The sequence below is a fragment of the Loxodonta africana genome, chromosome 7, assembly GCF_030014295.1.
Source record: "Loxodonta africana isolate mLoxAfr1 chromosome 7, mLoxAfr1.hap2, whole genome shotgun sequence".
Lineage (NCBI taxonomy): Eukaryota > Metazoa > Chordata > Mammalia > Proboscidea > Elephantidae > Loxodonta > Loxodonta africana.
Window position 1 is genome coordinate 129315655 of NC_087348.1, and position 18352 is coordinate 129334006.

Consider the following 18352-nt stretch of genomic DNA (forward strand, 5'->3'; position numbering starts at 1 on the left):
ATTTTTGGACTGAGGTTGACTGTAGGTAAGGGGGGACTACGGTAGTATTAGTAGTACCTGTGACTTTGTCTCCAATTGTAGTCATAGGTGCATTCATTTATGTTATGGTTTTGGCACAAGTATCCTGAAATACTGTTTATGCTAAATAGTATTTTGATATTATGGTAGTTATTAGACCTACAACTAGATCATGCTATTTAATGTGTTAATGAACAAGCATATGCATTACTATGTGAGACATTTATTAAAAAGGTTGATATCAGTATTTCATATTTTTCTTTTGTAATTCTATTTATTGTATGCATTTCAAAACATTCTGGGAAGGGGTTCATAGGCTTTATCTATGGCATAAAAAATGTTAACTTCTGTTCTAGGTTACTTAAAAAATACGTTTTCTCCATGTGAATGTACCCGTAGGCAGTACGTAATACTGTTTTGCATGTTTTAAACATTTACATTAGTGATACCCTTACACACATTAGTCTGTGACTTGTTTTTGATGTATAAAGATCCAATTTATTAGACTTTCCCATAGTATGAATTTAACTAGTTATTTATCAGTTCCTATTATAATGAACATTTAAGTTGTTTTCAGTTTTTTTCTCTTCCAAAAATTGTTCAGTACATATTCTGAAACTGTCTTCTTACATATATGTCCAGGAATTTCTTTAGGGAACACCAGTATCTTTTTTCTTAAACTTTATTTTATTTTTATAGTTAAGTTTATTTTTAATAAACTATACATGCACACGGTTAAAAAAGTCAGTTTTAACGAAATGTAGCAGGCCTTGCTCTACCCTTTCTTATTCTCCAGAAGCAACTACTAAAAACTCTTATTTTAGTTCCATATTTCAAAATTCTGTTCTTATATCGCCATTTCGTAATTTATCAACGTTAGAAATTATCTAATGAGTTCCCTTTATGGTAGTTGAGGATTTACCTCTCTAAGTACCACCCTTTGACTACCACCTCTCTTCTGCTACCCCCATCTTTCAATAAAGTTATATCATGATTTTGGTTAAATAACATCCAGTATTTACATTGTTTTGACTATGTAATTATTGTATGCTGCTGAGGGAAGATGTATACCAAGATTTTTTTCCTTTCTTGTGTTTTTTTTTTGTGTTGTACTATGAGTTAATTGCCTCGTTATAATTTTTTTTATAAGACCGGTCTACCTTCCTTCTTCCCTGTGTCTCTTCCTCCCTCCCTCCCTTCCTTCCTATTGATTTTTCTCTTTCTAGAAGAAGTATTTCACCTCTTTGATTAATCTTGTAATTTTTCTATTTTTTTTTCACTCTCCTGTTGCCATCTCTTTGTCTTCTTGTTCTTCTTGGGGAATTTTTTTGACATTACAACTTTCCTATTAAAGTTTTCATTTTTAAGCTCTAAGAGCTTGTTCTTTTTGAACAGCCTCTTTTTCTTGTTTGATGGATGCATTGTTTCTTTTCACTCTGAGGATGGTACATTGTTTCTGTTTCTGTTGAGTTCCGTTTTCACTTTTTCTGTTGTCTCTGTCTTTCATGCTTGAGGCTTTTCTCACATGTCTGCAGTTGGGTGTCATTTTATATTTATGAGACACGAAAAAGCTTATTTGAAGTAATTTGGACGTGAATGAGACTTGCTGACTGATGGTCTTCATTCTAAGGAGGTTTGGACAGAGTTGATCGTTATGTAGGGGGCTCCAGCGTCCAAGTCTTTTCTCTTTGAACATTCAGTTTCTCCAGAAGAATACTCTGATCTCATGAGCAGAGGGATTAACTTTGCTGCTGGCTTTCTGGAAGCCTAGCAAGGAAGTCAGAGAACCCTGGTGACGCAGACAGTTAAGTGCTTGGCTGCTAACAGAAGGGTTGGTGGTTTGAACCCTCCTAGTGGCTCCACGGGAGAAAGATCTGGTAATCTGCTTCTGTAAAGATTGCAGCTAAGAAAACCCTATGGGGCAGTTCTGCTTTGTCATGTGGGTCGTTATGAGTCGGAATCAACTCGATGGCACCTAACAACAACAACAGCAAGGAAGTCAACTCAAGGGCCTCCCAGTCAGCCTGCAGACTTTCACTCAGTACCCCTGTTTTCATCCTGGCTGTGGTGTCCCTGCCTTCCACCCTAGATGGTGTCTCACACCTATTCTCTGGGATAAGACTTTCGGCCTCTGTCAGGATATCCAAATGTACAGGATAGCACAGGGGACCTGAAAGTCCAACTGTTGCCTTCAACTTACCTTCTTTTTATAGCCCCAAACATGCCCCTGCCTCTGAGGTACCTGGTTACTTCAAACTGAGAGAGAGAGGTTCTTAATATCTCTGTTCTGTTTTTCTCGCCCTCCCGCACTAAAATTTAAGCCTTTGAATAGATTGTGTATGACTTAGTGATAGTTTTGATGCTCAGAAGTATCATTATCTTCTAATATATATTTTTGGGTTGCTCAGCCCTTTTTCTTTCTGACACAAATTGATCTGAAATCCTTGCAGCAAAATCCATGAATAATCGATTAACAGTAGTTCTTTTAAGGAGACGAGAACAGAGTTTTCTGGAAATAAATGGAGACTGCAGTCCCCAGAAATATGTGTGGGCTAATTAATGCTAAGAAATGGGAAGGAGGAACTGGAAAGACATCATCAGTTTGAATGGAGTTTGGGAGTAGCAGGAAAAGTAAACCTTCATTTAAATTTAGAAACCAGTTTTATAGTTCACTCAGAGCCCACGAGAAGTGGTTCTTTTAGGTTATTAAGTGAAAATCAGGGTATTTCATTATCTGTCTGACACAAAGCAGTCTGTCTCTTCTGTGTCACATCTGAAGTAATCTTACATTCAAACACTGTTGTTAATTTTAGTTCACTTTGCCAAAGGACAGAAGTGTTTATTATCTCTTGGTACTTGCAGTTAATTTTTTTTAAATAGAGTTCACAGATGATACCTATCAGTTTGTTGTGACTGAGAGCCCTGGTGAGGATGGCTGTAAAATAAAAATAGTGCAGCAGGGCTGGTCTTGAAATTGATTTCCTAACTTGACATTCATTTTGTACAGATTTCCCAGCTGTGAATTGGGTTCTTCAGTTTGACTGTCCAGAGGATGCCAACACATACATTCACAGAGCAGGTAGAACTGCCAGGTAGGTGTCCTAGCCCACCTTGCTTTTGGTGCTACCTAAAAAACAAAGCATGTGTCCCCAGCTGCAGGCAGAGAATGGAGGAATTCAGGTAAGTGAATGCTGGTTTGGCATTTTCTGCTGTGGGTTGATAGTAATTTGGATAGCTCTTAGAAGTCATTACGGCTGTCACCTGATGAGCGCTGAGAAAAGTCACTGAAAATCTTAAAAGCATTATTAACTTTTTGTTTTAGCTTTCTTCCCTTACTAAACTTCTCACCAGAGCTGCTCACTGAGCATCATCTCCTTGAATTCTAATGACCCTGCAGTGAAGCATAGGACTGTTATCCATATTTTCAGATAAAGAAGCCGAATCTCACAGTGATTAAAGCATTTGTTCGACGGTCCAGTGAACAAATCTTGAACCCAGGCAGTGTGAGTCCTCTAGTTTAGATCTCGTGGTCTTAACTTCTGTGCTGACTAGGTGCCAATAAGAGGCAAGGTGGTTTTGCATCATAGATCTTTCTTTTCTGTTTTTTTTTGGTGCAGGAATTAGAGGTACTGCTGGAGGCTACCTAGGAGAGATATTTCCTCTTCTTTCTGTCCCACCTCCCCTCCAAAAAGCACCCCATATTTGCCCAAAGGGTCATTGGTAGTTCAGTGGCAGAATTCTCGCCTTCCATGTGGGAGACCCAGGTTCATTTCCCGTCTATCAGTGGAGGCTTGCATGTTGTTATGATGCTGACCAGGTTTCTGCGGGGCTTCCACACTGAGGCAGACTAGGAAGAAAGGCCTGGTGATCTACTGAAAATCAGCCAGTGAAAACCCTATTGCTCGTGATGGTCTGATTCACAAGTGATCAGGGAGATGGTGCAGGACAGGGCAGCATTTCATTTCCCTGTGCATGGGGTTGCCATGAGTCAGGGACCAACATGATGGCGGCTAACAACAGCAAAAAACGTATTTGCCCAAGAGCTGTGGAGAAGTTGTCTGAAAAACGATATAGGAAAATCATAGTCATTTGGGACTAAATGGCATAGGATGGAATCCGAATGAATAAAAGGGTGATAAACTTTTTCATTGCTGTTGAGGTTGCATTTTGATGTTTAAAGAATAATAGAGTTTGTGTAGTGTGTATTTCTGTATGTTAGGCATTGATGCTAGGTGCTAGAGGGTATGGCTTAGTTATAAAGACACTGGACTGGGGAACCTTAATTTTAAGCTGTGCAAAAGAGTTAACAGAGCTGGCCTGAGACTGCTGTACTTACGAAGTCCTGCTGTGACGGCTGGAGTCTGGAAGCTTGGCTAGTAAACAATTCCCTATGCTGATACAAATTTTTCCTAAATGATAAGGGTAACTCACTGCACCTGGATTGTGTAAGCAACAGCTGCATTCATTCTGAGAATCCAGAATTTTGGTACATGCCGTGAAGAGGTTGCCTACCTGACAACCCCTGATAAAACCGTGGTGCTGAGTCTCTGAGGGGCTTTCCTGGGCAGAAACATTGCGCACGTGTTGCTGCACTTTCGTTGCTGGGGGAGGAATATGCTTTGTGTGACAAGGGAGGCCCAGAGCCTGCACATGGATTGCTCCACGCTCTACCTCTGTCTCTTCCCGTTGTGGTCTGGCTGTGAATTATTTCTACGTTGCTGTAGTAAATCTTAGCCGTGAGTACAACTATATACTGATTCCCCTGAGTTCTTCTAGTGACTCTCTGAATGTGGGGGGTCTTGGGAATTCTTGACCTATGTCCTGCCGCCCTCAGGATGTCATTTCCTGGCTTGAGTGTCCTCATCTTTAAAATGAGAGACATTGGTCTAGAGGTGATTGATAAGTTATTTACCAGCTTGAAAATTATTTGGGATTTTTTTTTTTTTTTTTAATCCTTTGGGTGTATGTTTCTTCTTTTCCACTGTAATTTTTTTTTTTTTAACTTTTATTGAGCTTCAATTGAACGTTTGCAAATCAAGTCAGTCTGTCACATGTAAGTTTATATACATCTTACTCCGTACTCCCACTTGCTCTCCCCCTAATGAGTCAGCCCTTCCAGTCTCTCCTTTCCTGACAATTTTGCCAGCTTCCAACTCTCTCTATCCTCCCATCCCCCCTCCAGACAGGAGATGCCAACACAGTCTCAAGTGTCCACCTGATATAATTAGCTCACTCTTCATCAGCGTCTCTCTCCCACCCACCGTCCAGTCCCTTTCATGTCTGATGAGTTGTCTTTGGGGATGGTTCCTGTCCTGTGCCAAAACAAGGTCTGGGGACCATGGCCGCCGGGATTCCTCTAGTCACAGTCAGAACATTAAGTATGGTCTTTTTGTGAGAATTTGGGGTCTGCATCCCACTGTTCTCCTGCTCCCTCAGGGGTTCTCTGTTCTGCTCCCTGTCAGGGCAGTCATCGATTGTGGCCGGGCACCAACTAGTTCTTCTGGTCTCAGGATGATGTAGGTCTCTGGTTCATGTGGCCCTTTCTGTCTCTTGGGCTCTTAGTTGTCGTGTGACCTTGGTGTTCTTCATTCTCCTTTGCTCCAGGTGGGTTGAGACCAATTGATGCATCTTAGATGGCTGCTTGTTAGCATTTAAGACCCCAGACGCCACATTTCAAAGTGGGATGCAGAATGTTTTCATAATGGAATTATTTTGCCAGTTGATTTAGAAGTCCCCTTAAACCAGGGTCCCAAAACCCCGGCCCTTGCTCCACTGACCTTTGAAGCATTCATTTTATCCCAGAAACTTCTTTGCTTTTGGTCCAGTCCAGTTGAGCTGACCTTCCATGTATTGAGTGTTGTCCTTCCTTTCACCTGAAGCAGTTCTTATCTACTAATTAATCAGTAAAAAACCCTCTCCCACCCTCCCTCCCCCCCGTAACCACAAAAGTATGTGTTCTTCTCAGTTTATACTATTTCTCAAGATCTTATAATAGTGGCCTTATACAATATTTGTCCTTTTGCCTCTGACTAATTTCACTCAGCATAATGCCTTCCAGGTTCCTCCATGTTATGAAATGTTTCACAGATTCATCACTGTTCTTTATCGATGCGTAGTATTCCATTGTGTGAATATACCACAATTTATTTACCCATTCATCCGTTGATGGACACGTTGGTTGCTTCCAGCTTTTTGCTATTATAAACAGTGCTGCAATAAACATGGGTGTGCATATATCTGTTTGTCTGAAGGCTCTTGTTTCTCTAGGGTATATTCTGAGGAGTGGGATTTCTGGGTTGTATGGTAGTTCTATTTCTGACTGTTTAAGATAATGCCAGATCGATTTCCAAAGTGGTTGAACCATTTGACATTCCCACCAGCAGTGTATAAGAGTTCCAGTCTCTCCGCAGCCTCTCCAACATTTATTATTTTGTGTTTTTTGGATTCATGCCAGCCTTGTTGGAGTGAGATGGAATCTCATCGTAGTTTTAATTTGCACTTCTCTAATGGCTAATGATCGAGAACATTTTCTCATGTATCTGTTAGCTGCCTGATTATCTTCTTTAGTGAAGTGTGTGTTCATATCCTTTGCCCACTTCTTGATTGGGTTGTTTGTCTTTTTGTGCTTGAGTTTTGACAGAATCATATAGATTTTAGAGATCAGGCGCTGGTCGGAGATGTCATAGCTGAAAATTCTTTCCCAGTCTGTAGCTGGTCTTTTTACTGATTTGGTGAAGTCTTTAGTTGAGCATAGGTGTTTGATTTTTAGGAGCTCCCAGTTATCTGGTTTCTCTTCGTCATTTTTGGTAATGTTCTGTATTCTGTTTATGCCTTGTATTACGGCTCCTAACATTGTCCCTATTTTTTCTTCCATGATCTTTATCGTTTTAGTCTTTATGTTTAGGTCTTTGATCCACTTGGAGTTAGTTTTTGTGCTTGGTGTGAGGTATGGGTCCTGTTTCATTTTTTTGCAAATGGATATCCAGTTATGCCAGCACCATTTGTTAAAAAGACTATCTTTTCCCCAATTCACTGACACTGGGCCTTTGTCAAATATCAGCTGCTCATATGTGGATGGATTTATATCTGGGTTCTCAATTCTGTTCCACTGGTCTATGTGCCTGTTGTTGTACCAATACCAGGCTGTTTTGACTACTGTGGCTGTATAATAGGTTCTGAAATCAGGTAGAGTGAGGCCTCCCACTTTCTTCTTTTTCAGTAATGCTTTGCGTATCCGAGGCTTCTTTCCCTTCCATATGAAGTTGGTGATTTGTTTCTCTATCACCTTAAAAAATGACATTGGAATTTGGATCGGAAGTGCATTGTATGTATAGATGGCTTTTGGTAGAATAGACATTTTTACTATGTTAAGTCTTCCTATCCATGAGCAAGGTATGTTTTTCCACTTAAGTATGTCCTTTTGAATTTCTTGTAGTAGAGCTTTGTAGTTTTCTTTGTATAGGTCTTTTACATCTTTGGTAAGATTTATTCCTAAGTATTTTATGTTCTTGGGGGCTACTGTGAATGGTATTGATTTGGTGATTTCCTCTTCGATGTTCTTTTTGTTGATGTAGAGGAATCCAAGTGATTTTTGTATGTTTATCTTATAACCTGAGACTCTGCCAAACTCTTCTATTAGTTTCAGTAGTTTTCTGGAGGACTCCTTGGGGTTTTCTGTGTATAAGATCATGTCATCTGCAAATAGAGATAATTTCACTTCCTCCTTGCCAATCCGGATGCCCTTTATTTCTTTGTCTAGCCTAATTGCTGTGGCTAGGACTTCTAGCACAATTTTGAATACGAGCGGTGATAAAGGGCATCCTTGTCTGGTTCCCGTTCTCAAGGGAAATGCTTTCAGGTTCTCTCCATTTAGAGTGATGTTGGCTGTTGGCTTTGCATAGATGCCCTTTATTATGTTGAGGAATTTTCCTTCAATTCCTATTTTGGTGAGAGTTTTTATCATAAATGGGTGTTGGACTTTGTCAAATGTCTTTTCTGCATCAATTGATAAGATCATGTGATTTTTGTCTTTTGTTTTATTTATATGGTGGATTACATTAATGGTTTTTTTTAATATTAAACCAGCCTTGCATACCTGGTATAAATGCCACTTGGTCGTGGTGAATTATTCTTTTGATATGTTGTTGAATCCTATTGGCTAGAATTTTGTTGAGGATTTTTGCATCTATGTTCATGAGGGATATAGGTGTGTAATTTTCTTTTTTTGTAATATCTTTACCTGGTTTTGGTATCAGGGAGCTGGTGGCTTCATAGAATGAGTTGGGTAGTATTCCGTCATTTTCTATGCTTTGAAATACCTTTAGTAGTAGTGGTGTTAACTCTTCTCTGAAAGTTTGGTAGAACTCTGCAGTGAAGCCGTCCAGGCCAGGGCTTTTTTTGGTTGGGAGTTTTTTGATTACCGTTTCAATCTCTTTTTTTGTTATGGGTCTATTTAGTTGTTCTTCTGAATGTGTTAGTTTAGGTAGGTAGTGTTTTTCCAGGAATTCATCCATTTCTTCTAAGTTTGCAAATTTGTTAGAGTACAATTTTTTGTAATAATCTGATATGATTCTTTTAATTTCATTTGGGTCTGTTGTGATGTGGCCCTTCTCGTTTCTTATTTGGGTTATTTGTTTCCTTTCCTGTATTTCTTTAGTCAGTCTAGCCAATGGTTTATCAATTTTGTTAATTTTTTCAAAGAACCAGCTTTTGGCTTTGTTAATTCTTTCAGTTGTTTTTCTGTTCTCTAATTCATTTAGTTCAGCTCTAATTTTTAGTATTTGTTTTCTTCTGGTGCCTGATGGATTCTTTTGTTGCTCCCTTTCTATTTGTTCAAGTTGTCGGGACAGTTCTCTGATTTTGGCTCTTTCTTCTTTTTGTATGTGTGCATTTATCGATATAAATTGGCCTCTGAGCACTGCCTGTGCCGTGTCCCAGAAGTTTTGATAGGAAATATTTTCATTCTCGTTGCATTCTATGAATTTCCTTATTCCCTCCTTGATGTCTTCTATAACCCAGTCTTTTTTCAGGAGGGTATTGTTCAGTTTCCAAGTATTTGATTTCTTTTCCCTAGTTTTTCTGTTATTGATTTCTAGTTTTATTGCCTTGTGGTCTGAGAAGATGCTTTGTAATATTTCGATGTTTTGGATTCTGGAAAGTTCTGTTTTATGACCGAATATGTGGTCTATTCTAGAGAATGTTCCATGTGCGCTAGAAAAAAAAGTATACTTTGCAAGAGTTGGGTGGAGAGTTCTGTATAAGTCAATGAGGTCAAGTTGGTTGGTGGTTGTAATTAGGTCTTCCGTGTCTCTATTGAGCTTCTTACTGGATGTCCTGTCCTTCTCCGAAAGTGGTGTGTTGAAGTCTCCTACTATAACTGTGGAGGTGTCTATCTCACTTTTCAGTTCTGTTAAAATTTGATGTATATATCTTGCAGCCCTGTCATTGGGTGCATCAATATTTAATATGGTTGTATCTTCCTGATCAATTGTCCCTTTCATCATTATGTAGTGTCCTTCTTTATCCTTTGTGGTGGATTTAAGTCTGTTTTGTCAGAGATTAATATTGCTACTCCTCTTCTTTTTTGCTTATTGTTTGCTTGATATATTTTTTCCATCCTTTGAGTTTTAGTTTATTTGTGTCTCTAAGTCTAAGGTGTGTCTCTTGTAGGCAGCATATAGATGGATCGTGTTTCTTTATCCAGTCCGAGACTCTCTGTCTCTTTATTGGTGCATTTCGTCCATTTACATTCAGCGTAATTATAGATAAATACATGTTTAGTGTTGTCATTTTGATGCCTTTTTATGTGTGTTGCTGACAATTTCATTTTTCCACTTACTTTTTTGTGCTGAGACGTTTTTCTTAGTAAATTGTGAGATCCTCATTTTCGTAGCATTTGACTTTATGTTTGTTGAGTCATTACGTTTTTCTTGGCTTTTATCTTGAATTATGGAGTTGTTATACCTCTTTGTGGTTACCTTAATATTTACCCCTATTTTTCTAAGTAAAAACCTAACTTGTATTGTTCTATATTGCCTTGTATCACTGTCCATATCGCAGTTCTATGCCACCTGTATTTAATCCCTCTTTTTGATTATTGTGATCTTTTACGTATTGACTTCAATGATTCCCTGTTATGAGCATTTTTTTTTTTTTAATTAATCTTACCTTGTTTTTGTGATTTCCGCATTTGGGTTGATATCAGGATGTTCTGTTTTGTGACCTTGTGTTGTGCTGGTACCTGATATTATTGGTTTTCTGACCAAACAATTTCCTTTAGTATTTCTTGTAGCTTTGGCTTGGTTTTTGCAAATTTTCTAAACTTGTGTTTATCTGTAAATATCTTAATTTCGCCTTCATATTTCAGAGAGAGTTTTGCTGGATATATGATCCTTGGCTGGCAGTTTTTCTCCTTCAGTGCTGTGTATATATCATCCCATTGCCTTCTTGCCTGCATGGTTTCTGCTGAGTAGTCTGAACTTGTTCTTATTGATTCTCCCTTGAAGCAGACCTTTCTTTTCTCCCTGGCTGCTTTTAAAATTTTCTCTTTATCTTTGGTTTTGGTGAGTTTGATGATAATACGTCTTGGTGTTTTTCTTTTTGGATCAATCTTAAATGGGGTTCGATGAGCATCTTGGATAGATATCCTTTCGTCTTTCATGATGTCAGGGAAGTTTTCTGTGAGCAGATCTTCAACTATTTTCTCTGTGTTTTCTGTCCTCCCTCCCTGTTCTGGGACTGCAATCACACGCAAGTTATCCTTCTTGTTAGAGTCCCACATGATTCTTAGGGTTTCTTCATTTTTTTAAATTCTTTTATCTGATTTTTTTTCAGCTATGTTGGTGTTAATTCCCTGGTCCTCCAGATTTCGCCGTCTGCGTTGTAATTCTCGAGTCTGCTCCTCTGACTTCCTGTTGTGTTGTCTAATTGTGTAATTTTATTGTTAATCTTTTGGATTTCTGAATGCTGTCTCTCTATGGATTCTTGCAACTTATTAATTTTTCCACTATGTTCTTGAATAATCTTTTTGAGTTCTTCAACTGTTTTATCAGTGTGTTCCTTGGCTTTTTCTGCAGTTTGCCTTATTTCATTTCTGATGTCTTGAAGCATTGTGTAAATTAGTTTTTTATATTCTGTATCTGATAATTCCAGGATTGTATCTTCATTTGGGAAAGATTTTGATTCTTTTGTTTGGGGGGTTGTAGAAGCTGTGATGGTCTTCTTCTTTATGTGGTTTGATATCGACTGCTGTCTCCGAGAAAAAAAGATATAGTAGTGGTTTATTCTATAATTGCTCACTGAGTCTTATTTTGTAGTTCAGTTTCCCTAGGCCTGGACCTAAGCCCGGCGCTGGCTCCAGGCTCCGAAAACAGTCGCTGCTTCCCCGTATTTGTTCGTTCTGCGTCTCTAAATCTGTGTTTGTTGTTCGGAGTTCGTAGATTGTTATGTATGTGATCAATTAACTTGTTTTTCCGAGTCTTTGTTGCAAGAGGGATCCGAGGTAGCGTCTACCTAGTCCACCATGTTGGCCCCACCTCCACTGTAATTTTTAAGAGAATCATTTATTTTCTGCTTAACTACTTTTCTACTGCCTTTCCACTCCCTCATTCCCTGGTAAGTAACTAGCCTTCCATTTTGCTAGCTTAGAATTAAGGGTTTGTCTCTTAGTCATTACCTGAGGTGGGCAAGATTTTCTTTTAATACTTTATGTTTACAAAGACTTTCCAAAGCCTTCCCATATCAGGTTATTGCTGAGCATAGGCATGAGTAAGGGAGAAAACACACAACTCAGTGTGGTGTTGGCGTTCAGCATGATAGAGGGAATATGACCTTTTGTTCAGTGAAATATTAAGTTCAGGTAACAACCAGATAAGAAATCCTGGTGGCACAACAGCTAAGCTCTCGCGTCATAACAGAAGGTTGGTGGTTTGAACGTACCCAGCAGCTCCGTGGATGAAAGACCTGGCGATCTCCTCCCATTAAGATTACAGCCAAGAAAACCCCATGGGGCAGTTCTCTTCTGTCACAGGTGGTATCTGTGAGTTGAAATTGACTCGACAGCACCTGAGAGCCACAACAACTAGATGACTTCTGTGTATTGGCTTTTGATGGTCTTACAAAGCTTCTAGAGACTTTTGGAATCTTACAAAACTTTTTAGGCTCCTTAAGCCTGAATTGTATCAAGTAGATTAAATGTGAAGTAATTATTTGTTTCATTTATGTTAATATTTAAAACTGTTTTTTCTGTAGTTTTAAGGGCATTTTAAAAATTACCTTGAACTAGATTTCCCTGGAGGTCGTCTTTTCTTCATTTATTTTCCTAATAAGGGTTTATGGAACTGCCTCAGTTTGTGGGTTACAGCTTTTAGATTAAATTTGGAAAAATTTTAGCCTGTATTTCTTCAGATATTTTCTATGTTCTTCGTTTTCCTCTCATTTAGGAACTCCAGTTACATGTGTGTTTGATTACTTGATTTCTCTCATAGGTCATTAAAGCGCCGTTAATTTTTCCCCATGTTTTTCTTTCTGTGCTTCAATTTGGATAATTTCTTTTGATCTATTTTCAAGGTCACTGATCCTTTCTTGTATCCAACACGTTGTGTCTCATCCCATCCTGTGAATTTTTTGTTTCAGTGATTGTATTTCTCAGTTTCAAGGTTTACTTCTGGTTCTCTAAATCTTGCTGGAAATTGTCTTTTTGCTCGTTGTATCCATCTTTAATTGTTGCTATTTAAAAAAGCATATTTAGCAGTTACTTTCATGTCCTTGTCTAGTAATTCCAACACCTGACTTGCCTGCGGGTCTATTCTATTGACTACTTTTTCTCTTGCCTATGAATCACATTCTTCTGCTTCTTTGCACAATTTATAATTTTTTGTTTTAATCTACTGGATATTGTATCTAAAAGAATAGTTGAAGCCGAAATAGATAATGTATTTTATTTCTTTTTTGTCTGTGCCTCACTCCCTCCTATCCATCCGTTCGTCCATCTGTCCATCCATCAGAAGGAGAGTGCTGTTTCCTCTCCGAGGCAGCTCGGGTGATGAGCGTTTCGGTTTGCTTTAATTTGTGGTGGGGCTGTGGCTTTAACTCCTCTAGCGCAGGGTTTTTCAACCTTGGTGCTGTTTTGGGCCAGGTAATTGTTTGATGTTGAGGGGCTGTTCTGCGCATTTGTAGGACATTTAGCAGCATTCTGGCCTCTGTGCAGTAGATGCCAGTCGCACCCCCCAAGTAACAACCGAAAATGTCTCTAGACGTTGCCGAATGTCCCCGAGGGGCAGAGTTGCTCTTGTTGACAACCACTGCTCTCATTGTTGTTGGTTGTTGCTGTGCAGTGGATTTCTACACATGGGGTCCTTTTGAATTTTAAGAACTGCTCTAATAGCAACTTAGAATTAAAAAAGTAGGAGCCTAAGGAAATCTTTTTTGTTTTTCAACCTAGCCACCAACTTCTGTGTACCCACAAAGTTGTTATCTTTGCTCTTACCACAAGTTGATTTATGATTTTGATTAAAGCCTTTGGTTAGACTCAGTTAATCTCTGGCCTCAAAGGCTTTGAGGTTGAGATCAAGCCTGTCTCTTCAGGGTGGCTTGGCATGAAACATCCCAAGATTATTAGACCTTGAAATCTAGGCTACAAGACCGGGCAGCTAAGAAATTGGGGGTTATCTTTCCAACCGTGTTCATAGCCTGTGCTTACTCAACAAAGTTTCCTTGTAAGAGAATTACTTGGTGGAAATATTTTTGCTTTGAGGTCCCTAGATTTAAATCTTACACACGTGCTCATGGCTGCCTCAGATGTTTCACTGGTGTTTTACCTCATCCAGGCAGATCGTACTTCTTTGACAGGGTTACTCTTCCCCTGCGCAGCTGCCTAGTTTAGCAGGTTTAGCAAGTGGCCCAGATGTGAAAGAGTCATCTACCTCTTGTTTATCTAGGAAGGCCCTCTGTAGTTTAGGACTTTTAGATTTCTTTGTGTCCATAGTTCTCCATGACATTAGTGAAAAGTATGATTTTGTTTGTTAGGTGATTTTTACTTCAGTTGAAGTGAAGATTTTTCATGTCCTTCTGCATCCTAATCAGAAGTAGAACACTACTTTCATTTTCATTTTCTAATTTTCATGAAAGGTATTTAAGCATATGTTGATTGATTTGTATTTATCCAGTGGGCCATCTTCAGACATGGACTGTCGTAAACATGTACTTATTTAAGTTACATGCAAACTACCACATTTTTCTCCTGTGGAGCCACTGGTGGTTTAGAGCCACGAGCCTTTCGGTTAGTAATCGATCACTTTAACTACTGTGCTATTACAGCTCCTTCAGTACATGTACAGTAGCTATAAATTTGTGCACCCATGTGTTGTAGGGATGAATTTGTGTACCCATGCACACATTTGCATTTTGTGGTCCTGTGGTCCTCTGGAGAGGTAAGGTTGAAAAACATCGTACTGGTGTATTGGACTAGCAGATTGCAGGCTTTTAGCTATACCAGTGGTGTGGACGTGGAGATGACAAACTGATTCCCTTGTAGAATGCATGTAGCTGTATTTTTTTTTTGTTACTTTTCTTATATGAAGATTATGGGATAGCATACTATTTCAAAATTAAGTTCAAGAAATGGAACTATTTCTGGGTGTTTTTTTCCTGGAGAAAATACTGAAAATCTTATATAGTTGTACATGCCATTAAAAAAAAAAAAAGACCTGTTGCAGTCAAGTCGATTCTGACTCATAGTGACCCTATAGAACAGAGTAGAACCTCCCCATAGAGTTTCCAAGGAGTGCCTGCTGAATTGGAACTGCCAACCTTTTGGTTAGCTGCCATAGCACTTAACCACTAGGCCACCAGGGTTTCTGAACATGCCATGGTGTTAAATTGAACCTTAATGGCTGCAGAGATGAAGAGGGGTTAGAACAACCTCACTAATTGTGTTCGAAGACAGTGAATACTGATTTGAAAAATTGTTTTAGTGCAATTTCTAATGTGGTCATTAATTTTTAAAGTACAAGCCTGTTTGACCCTTTGTAACCAATTAAATATATTTTTAATTGACTATTTTAAATGTAAATCAGTAGAAATACACTTTAGCATATGTAGTTCTTATTTTTTCTCAGGCAATTTAATGATGATATAACCAAATTGCAGTTTAAAAGTTACCATCAGTGGGCATAGAGATAATCAGAAAGTTTTGTGGGCCATGAGACTGGATAATTGAATTGAATAAAGGCGAAATTAAATTTTGAAACTAATTAAAATCCTGTGTATAATGCTGTAATTAAAACCAGGTTGCCAGATCGTGTTTGCCTTTGGAATTGAACTATAATATATGGATATACAAAAATGAACTCACTGTTTGTTTTGTGGCAAAATAGCTAAGGTTTGGGGAATCAGTTTTTTTCTTTTCTATGTTTTGGTGAAATGAAAATAAAGGTTGATTCAGATATTTATTCAGATATTTGTTGCCTGAAATACTGTGTTTTACTTTTTTTGCCCCTCTTTTTTTTTTTGCATCAGTTTTACCAATTATTTAACCTTTTTTTTCTATTGTACTTTAGATGAAGGTTTATAGAGCAAATTAATACACATGTTGTTTTGTGACATTAGTTTCAACTCCACGACATGTCAACATTCTCCCCTCTCGACCTTGGGTTCCCCATTACCAGTTTTCCTGTCCCTTCCTGCCTTCTCGTCCTTGCCTCTGAGCTGGTGTGCTCATTTAGTCTTGTTTTATGGGCCTATCTGATCTTTGGCTGAAGGGTGAACTTTAGGAGTGACTTCAATACTGAGTTAAAAGGGTATCCAGGGACCATATTCTCGAGGTTTCTCCAGTCTCTGTCAGGCCAGTAAGTCCGGTCTTTGTGAGTTAGAACTTTGTTCTACATTTTTCTCCAGCTCTATCTGGGACCCTCTATTGTGATCCTTCAGAGAGCAGTTGGTGGTGGTAGCCGGGTACCATCTAGTTGTACTGGACTCAGTCTGGTGGAGGCTGTAGTAGTTGAGGTCCATTAGTTCTTTGTATTGATCTTTCCCTTGTGTCTTTGGTTTTCATCATTCTCCCTTGCTTCACATGGGGTGGGAACAGTGGAGTATCTTAGATGGCAACTCACAAGCTTTTAAGACCCCAGATGCTACTTACTAAAGTAGAACATTTTCTTTATAAACTATGTTATACCAGTTGAGCTAGATGTTCCCTGAGACCATGCTCCTCAGCCTTCAGTCTAGTAATTTGGCCCCTCGGAGTTTGGATGTGTCTATGAAGCTTTCATGGCCTTGCCTTGGTCAAATTGTGTTGACTTCCCCAGTATTGTGTACAGTTTTTCCTTCACCAAAGTTACTGCTTATCTACCATCTAGTTAGTATTTTTCCTTCCCCACTACTCTCCTCCCTAGTAACTATCAAAAAAAAATTTTTTTTTTTTTTCCTGTGTAAACCTTCTCATGAGTTTTTGTAATAGTGGTCAAAAACAGTATTTGTTTTTTTGTGATTGACCTTCTTCACTCAGGGTACTGCCCTCCAGATTCATCATTGTTGTGAGATGTTTTGCAGATTCATCATTGTTCTTTATCCTTGTGTAGTATTCCATTGTGTGTAGGTACCATGGTTTGTTTATCCATTTATCTGTTGATGGGCACTTAGGTTGTTTCCATCATTTTGCTATTGTGAATAATACTACAATGAACATGGGTGGGGATATGTCTATTTGCGTGACAGCTCTTTATTCTCTTGGATGTTTCTAGGAGTGGGACTACTGGATCGTGTGGTATTTCTATTTCTAACTTTTTAAGGAAGCGCTGTATTGTTTTCCAAAATGGTTGTACCATTTTGCATTCCCACCAGAAGTGCATGAGAGTTCCAGTCTTCCTATAGACTCTCCAACATTTGTTATTTTCTGGTTTTATGATTGTTTTATTTTCTGTCTGAAGAATTGGCTTTAGGAATGGTTCCTGTCTTGGGCTAACAGAAGGACCGGAGACCATGACCTCCGGGATCCTTCTAGACTCAGTCAGACCATTAAGTCTGGTCTTTTTATGAGAATTTGAGGCCTGCATTCCACTGCTCTCCTGCTCCCTCAGGGGTTCTCTGTTATGCTCCCTGTCAGGGCAGTCACTGGTTGTAGCTAGGCACAATCTAGTTCTTCTGGTCTCAGGCTGATGTAGCCTCTGGTTTATGTGGCCCTTTCTGTTTTCTGGGCTTGTAATTACCCTGTGTATTTGGTGTTCTTCATTCTCCTTTGGTCCAGGTGGGTTGAGACCAATTGATGCATCTTAGATGGCCACTTGCTAGCATTTAAGACCCCAGATGCCACTCTCCAAAGTGGGATGCAGAATGTTTTCTTAGTAGATTTTATTATGCCAATTGACCTAGATGGTCCCCAAACCCCGGCCCCTGCCACGCTGGCCTTCAAAGCATTCAGTTTATTCAGGAAACTTCTTTGCTTTTAGTCCAGTTGTGCTGACCTCTCCTGTATTGTGTGTTGTCTTTCCCTTCACCTAAAATAGTTCTTGTCTGCTATCTGATCTCTGCCTCCCTACCTTCCCACTCTCGTAACCATCAAAGAATATTTTCTTCTCTGTTTCTCAAGTTCTTATAATAGTGGTCTTATACAATATTTGTCCTTTTGCAACTGACTAATTTCACTCAGCATAATGCCTTCCAGATTCCTCCATGTTATGAAATGTTTCATGGATTCATCATTGTTCTTTATCAATGCGTAGTATTCCATTGTGTGAATATACCATAATTTATCCATTCATCCATTGATGGGGCACTTTGGTTGCTTCCATCTTTTTGCTATTGTAAACAGTGCTGCAATGAACACGGGTGTGCATATATGTCTTTGTGTAAAGGCTCTTATTTCTCTAGGATATATTCCAAGGAGTGGGGTTGCTGGATCCTATGGTAGTTCTATTTCTGGCTTTTTATGGAAGCACCAAATCGATTTCCAAAGTGATTGTACCATTTTACATTCCCACCAGCAGTGCATAAGTGTTCCAGTCTCTCTACAACCTCTCCAACATTTATTATTTTGTGTTTTTTGATTAGTGCCAGCGTTGTTGGATTGAGATGGTATCTCATTGTAGTTTTGATTTGCATTTCTCTAATGGCTAATGATTGTGAACATTTCCTTATGTATCTGTTAGCTACCTGAATGTCCTCTTTAGTGAAGTATCTGTTCATATCCTTTGCCCATTTTTTAATTGGGTTATTTGTCTTTTCGTAGTTGAGTTTTTGCAGTACCATATAGATTTTAGAGATCAGACGCTGATCAGAAATGTCATAGCTAAAAACTTGCCCAGTTGGTAGGTAATCTTTTACTCTTTTGGTGAAGTCT

General features: G+C 38.9%; 1 protein-coding gene across 1 annotated transcript in view; it reads left to right on the forward strand.

Annotated features, from left to right (window-relative positions):
* The window catches only part of DDX10 (DEAD-box helicase 10), a 378968-nt gene that overhangs the window by 37598 nt on the left and 323018 nt on the right, over window positions 1–18352 (forward strand). The window contains exon 9 of the mRNA XM_003415620.4: window positions 3026–3110. Within this exon, the coding sequence (XP_003415668.1) occupies window positions 3026–3110 (85 nt within the window). The remainder of the gene's footprint in view (window positions 1–3025; window positions 3111–18352) is intronic.